The sequence below is a fragment of the Saccoglossus kowalevskii genome, chromosome 2 (assembly GCF_978046115.1).
Source record: "Saccoglossus kowalevskii chromosome 2, keSacKowa6.1, whole genome shotgun sequence".
Taxonomy (NCBI): Eukaryota; Metazoa; Hemichordata; class Enteropneusta; family Harrimaniidae; genus Saccoglossus; species Saccoglossus kowalevskii.
In genome coordinates this window covers 11,839,027-11,844,698 of record NC_140642.1, presented here as the reverse complement: position 1 = coordinate 11,844,698, position 5,672 = coordinate 11,839,027, and the positions used below count along the sequence as shown (strand labels likewise).

Genomic DNA, 5,672 nt, shown 5'->3' with positions numbered 1-5,672 from the left:
AACCATTGCTCATAATCGCTAACTTGGTTTTATTCAAAACTGCACAAATCCCGCGTTTTCTGATGATATCCGACGATTTCATGAACGAAAATGGCCAGCAGCCAGAATCAAGGGGGATTCGCACAGAGTTCTGGGTAAATCAAGGAAATACTCGCTGTTACGGCACGCCTGATTGGCTGAAAATGAATATGCGCACTTGATTTACCCAGAACTCTGTGCGAATCCCCCTTGATTCTGGCTGCTGGCCATTTTCGATCATGAAATTGTCGGATATCACCAGAAAACTCGCGATTTGTGCAGTTTTGAATAAAACCAAGTTAGTGATTATGAACAATGGTTATTAACATAACACCTGACCCCATCTGCACTTTTTGTTTCGCATTTTAAGGTAAGAAATCGACATTTGAAACCGACAGGGTGTCGATTTACTAGGTGCCGTGTTTCACAACTTGTTTATTTATATACGTATAGCGGATGATTTTTTTTTTGAAAATTAGTATTTATTGATTTTCAGCCCCCAAGTGACTGTGCCCCAGACCATTCGTCCCGGTGTTATCGCTATCGATAGCGATAACACCGGGACGAATGGTCTGGGGTAGTTTTATACCCGATATTTAGGGCATTTCGCAGCACATACAAGTTGTTTTTATCGACAGAATTCATTCATAGATCTCAAATTTCATGTACAGAGTGTCAAAAGCCACACCTCTACTCCCCTTTAAGCCAACCGATAACAAAATTCGGCCGAATTCGTCGTTTTTGTGTGGAAAAATCCCTTGCATACGAACACCTAATTACGCGAAGAACATAGAACACTAAGCCGGGTTTTTGAAACTAAAAATTGGAATTCCAGCACAGCAGCCAATCAGCGACGGCCTAACGCTTAGATGCCAATTTCGGTACACTCACAATGCTAATATTATTAATATAAATCCATTGACAATATATTAACAAACTACTAATCAAAAGAATTTAGATTTATCATTTCTTTTTAATATTTATTTCCAGTTTAATTTTCGTATTATAATTCTCCCAAGTGTTAACAGCAATGATTTTTGTATCTACAAAGCAATGGAATAGTCCAACTACCCCTCGTTCCTCGTGGTCACACATCAAAGGCATTCCGCGTCCGGTGTTTTGATTAACTGTTACTTAGTCTACAAGGGTCATTGGAGTGTCTATACTAGGGAAGTGCCTGGGGATGTTGCAAAGTCCCTCGGTAATTGCCTCTCGGATGCGGGAGTTAGGTGTATGTAAATAGCTTGCGCCCGCTGTATTAAATTAGTAACAATTACATCAACGTTATGGCTGAATTTGACACACCCAGTATGCCAACTTTATGCGCCATCGGTCATTCTCTCTTACACGCCCTTTTTATTTGGAACAATGACATGGCATCGTGGTTATCAGAGACTCGTGGCGGTTATCTGGTAGCAATGATCAGTGAATGATACGATTGGACACCGTGGCTAGGGCCACGACGAGACATCGCGGTCATCTCCCAGGTTATCTGGGATCCACAACTGAATAGCCTAGTTGACCCGGGGCTGCTATATTATTAATTACTAGTGTCAATGAGGTCGATCGACATGATGCCTGATGAGTATCACGATACACGTATTATGAAGTGTAATTTGAAATTTATGTCCTTATCTAATTCTCCGGCGCCAGTCTGTGTTAGACGCCATTGCGTGTGCAGTGTAGGAAATAACCGTTCTGTTCACAAACAACCAGTATGAATAAAACTGTTTTATTTGGTATAAACATGCATCATAAGGGCACTGTGTAACAATGGCCCATCAACATATAATGGTCAGTAACTCAGACAAAATTTAGTTTTCCAGAATATGGTCAATTTCTCGAGTTGCTGTCGACCATTCAAATGCGGCATAAAAAAGTATAAAAGTAAAATACGATCATAGTATAAATTTGCGTAAGCAAAAATTGACGAAAGGCAGAAAGCAAGTTATAGTGAGACCGAGATGTGACGACCCTGCAACTGCTGGTTCTTCCGTTATTGGCTCTTCAGTTGGCTTTGGAAATCCGTTATTTGCCTTGACCGTAGCATAAAATAACGAAGAATCTTTCTGTGTCCGTGGTCTGTCGTCGTCGTCGAAATCAACATGGTGCATACCAAAACGTTCTGTGTAGCCTGCTGCCCATTCAAAGTTATCCATCAAAGACCATGCAGTGTAGGCCTTCACATTAACTCCGTCCATTTCAATTGCTAGATTGTGATACAAAAATATGTGTTATTAGTGGAAAGAGCATATACTAGTGATGGGAGAGGTACCTAAAGGCTACATCTAATGTTCATGGATTCTAATTAATATAATGCTTCATATAAATATTACAGTGAAAGGCAGATCTCTGTATCTCAGTTTATAAACATATTTATAAAAAATATATATATAATCTATATATATTATTGAAATGAAAGAGGGGTACTGGAAGGCAGGGTTAAGATTATAGTTATAGGTGAGGTCCCTGAGGAACTCTTACTACCAAAAAATGTACACTGAGTTTCATGAAGGCGTGAATTTGTTTTATGAAATATTTATCCCGAATGATCTTCGTGTCATATTCAAAAAAGGTGTTTTCATTGGCTATATAAACCATTTGCTAGCATGGATCTGTTGTGAACGCAAATAGATCTCATCAAATGAAATAATTAAAAACAATTAAAAAAAAGTATAAGTAATATCATCGTTTGCCACAACACGTTAAATTGCGAAATGTAACTATGTTTACTAATAGAAAGGGTTAAAGGTTAATTGTCTGCAGTGGAATTTGATATGTTGTTTTCAATCGCTATTTGGAATTCATAAAACATTTACATGCTATCATGATATACACTACTGATTATCAGATTTCATTTAAATTCAAATATTTAACAGTGCGCCTTCGTGCCTTCGCGTGACATAACAACTGCAACCACGTGACACACTTGTTTGAAATAAAGTGCTTGCTGATTCGATAGTATTGTACTAGTTTATTAATATTATTTAACGATGGTGTTACAACACCATTTCTGGATTGTTCAATTTGAAACTGTATATTTATAAAACGTGCAGAATATTCCCAGCTTTCTGCCATTTACTGTAGCTCAAAATTCATAAACAATCGTGTAGATTATTTGAAAATCCTGGTCTTGTGCGATTTGGATGAATGTATTTTCGAAGATAAATAGTCTCAATCAGCGGTGACGGCACGAAATTTAGCATAGAGGAGCGAGATCTGCTCATCATCCTCGCGCCAAAGGCAAGACCGTACTAGGGGGTCCAGGGGCATGCTCCCCCTAACAATTATTAAATCTAGACCATCTGAAACGCTATTTCCTGCATTTTGAGAGGCAAATTTTGCTGACACAAAGGGTTTCAGCTTGATTTTAGAGGGGCGACCACCCAAAATTTTTTCGAGGGGTGACCGCCCTTATGACCCCCAACCCCCATGTGCCGCCACTGCAAATTATTGTTACCTTTCAAAACTTCGTCAATGTAGGACTGGTAGTAGTCTATTCTGTCCGGGTCGTTGAGATCGTCGATATCCTTAGTCGAAAATCCGTTTTCAGTGACGTAAATTTCAGGATCTCCATATTCGTCTTTTATCCATTCTAATAATCTTCTGATACCCCACGGCACCGATTTCAACCAGTCGGAACCCGAGGATGGCCATTCGGGGTCTTTCCAGAAATCTACAGCGTAATCGTTGTAGTAGCTCGGGTTATCGCTGATTACCCATTCGTCTGGCTTACTGGCATATCCAGTGGTGTAATGGTTCAGTCCAAAGAAATCGGACGAACCAAGAATGTACTCCTTTTCAAGCGCGGTAAATGTTGGAAGACGCGATTCGTTGTATCCTTGCACCTCGCTGCTGTAATCTATCATCTCCCGCATCACTTCTGGGTAGTCGCCATCGACGAAGATTGGGTGGCCGAACCAGCCTAGATGGAATTGCTGAGCACGCTCGGCGGCATTTAGGTCCGTTTCCAAGCTCCTGTTGTAGGGTTCCATCCAGTCAGAGTTCAGCGTTATACCTACTCTACCTGCCTGGGTGGCGCGGAAATCTTCATCGTAGATATGCCAAGCCTTGGCATGTGACTTGATCAAGTTGTGTGCTGCTACGTAGGAACCCGTGCCATCTGCGCATACACCAGGAGCAAACCCGCCGCATCCGTACCCTAGCTGTGCAATAATCCACGGCTCGTTCAATGTCAGCCATAACTTAACGCGGTCCCCAAAGTTTTCATAGCACACCCTGGCGTATTCGCCAAAGTCATAGATAATAGTTTCGTTCAACCAACCACCATAGTCGTCTTGCAAGTCTTGGGGCAGATCCCAATGATATAGAGTTACCATCGGGGTGATGCCGTCCGCCAAAAGGCCATCGATGAGATTGTTATAATAATCGATACCAGCTTGGTTGACATTGTCCGCCGTACCGTCGGGTAAAATTCGAGACCAACTGAGCGAAAATCTGTAATACTCCAAGTCGAGTTCTTTAATTATGCGAACATCTTCCTCCCACTTATTGTAGCTGTCGCACGCGATGTTACCGGTGTCGTTGTTGGCAATATTGCCAGGTGTGTTGGCGAAGGTGTCCCAAATATTATACCCCTTGCCGTCCGCGTCGTAGCCCCCTTCTATTTGGTAAGACGACGTGGCGCTGCTCCATATAAAACCTTCTGGGAAAGTTCCGAATAAGAACGCATCTCTTTCTGGATCGTTGAACACATCAGGGTAGACATAGTATGGATCATCGGCATTGCTCACAACGGGTAGCAACATCAAAGTTACCAAGATCAGCATCTTCGGCAGCATGATGTTTTCACGCAGATGGGTGTGCGGTGGGTGTGAACAAAGGCGCACTCTGTCGCGGTATAAGCAAAGAGTTGTGTTTGATAATTCAGCTGATATCGGTCAGTTGTAACAATCATTAACATAAATGTCCTTGGCGCGCCTTTCAACAATGGCACCCATTTCTAACTACCACTTTTATTTTCAAAGATCTAACGCCCCATTTTTTTTCTTCGAAACATATTAAACAGTACTGTAATTTCTAGAAACATGGAATCAAGTTTATGAATAATTCACCAGAATGTAGTCAAAACAACATAGTTTGAACAAAAATTACTATACTACGTAACTACATTTTGTGATATCTCCATTCAAGGATAATAATATTTTCTTCATTCTTGGGGCTTCTCAGGGATATATTGTTCATTTGTTGTTATGACCACTCAGGGATAAGATAATCTCCAATCTTGGGTCACTCCACTCAGGGTTAATATTATCCTCATATTAGCATTTCAATTGCCTGATTACTACGTCGTCCTGATTGGTCGAAAGTATGTTATTTAATGACGCAAGCTGTGGTAAAATACGTCATATACCACTGTTTTCATAATAAGAAGCAGGTCCCAAACATGAATAAAGTACATGAGGGGTAAACTTGCTATCAACTGATTTTTTTTTATTTTTTTTTTCCGTTACGGGCATAAAAGTTCAAATATGCATAACAAAATACAATGTGGATGTCCAAAGTACTAGCGAGTTCAAAACACCGATAACACTATCAAAAAGTACATCTGATTGATATCTTAAAGTCATTGAGATGCTCGAGACGATGTGTGGTTAGTAGTTATCTCTATCTGTATGTACGTGCGTTATTCA

General features: G+C 40.6%; 1 protein-coding gene across 1 annotated transcript; it reads right to left on the bottom strand.

Moving 5' to 3' along the window:
- Positions 1-1,734: 1,734 nt before the first annotated feature.
- LOC100377377 (cytosolic beta-glucosidase-like) lies at positions 1,735-4,846 on the bottom strand. The gene is made up of 2 exons (XM_006817557.3): positions 3,479-4,846; positions 1,735-2,227 (listed from the first exon to the last, which is right to left on the bottom strand). The coding sequence occupies exons 1-2, from the start codon at positions 4,818-4,820 to the stop codon at positions 1,917-1,919; spliced, it is 1,653 nt and encodes a 550-aa protein (XP_006817620.3). The 5' UTR covers positions 4,821-4,846; the 3' UTR covers positions 1,735-1,916.
- Between the last annotated feature and the right edge of the window lie 826 nt (positions 4,847-5,672).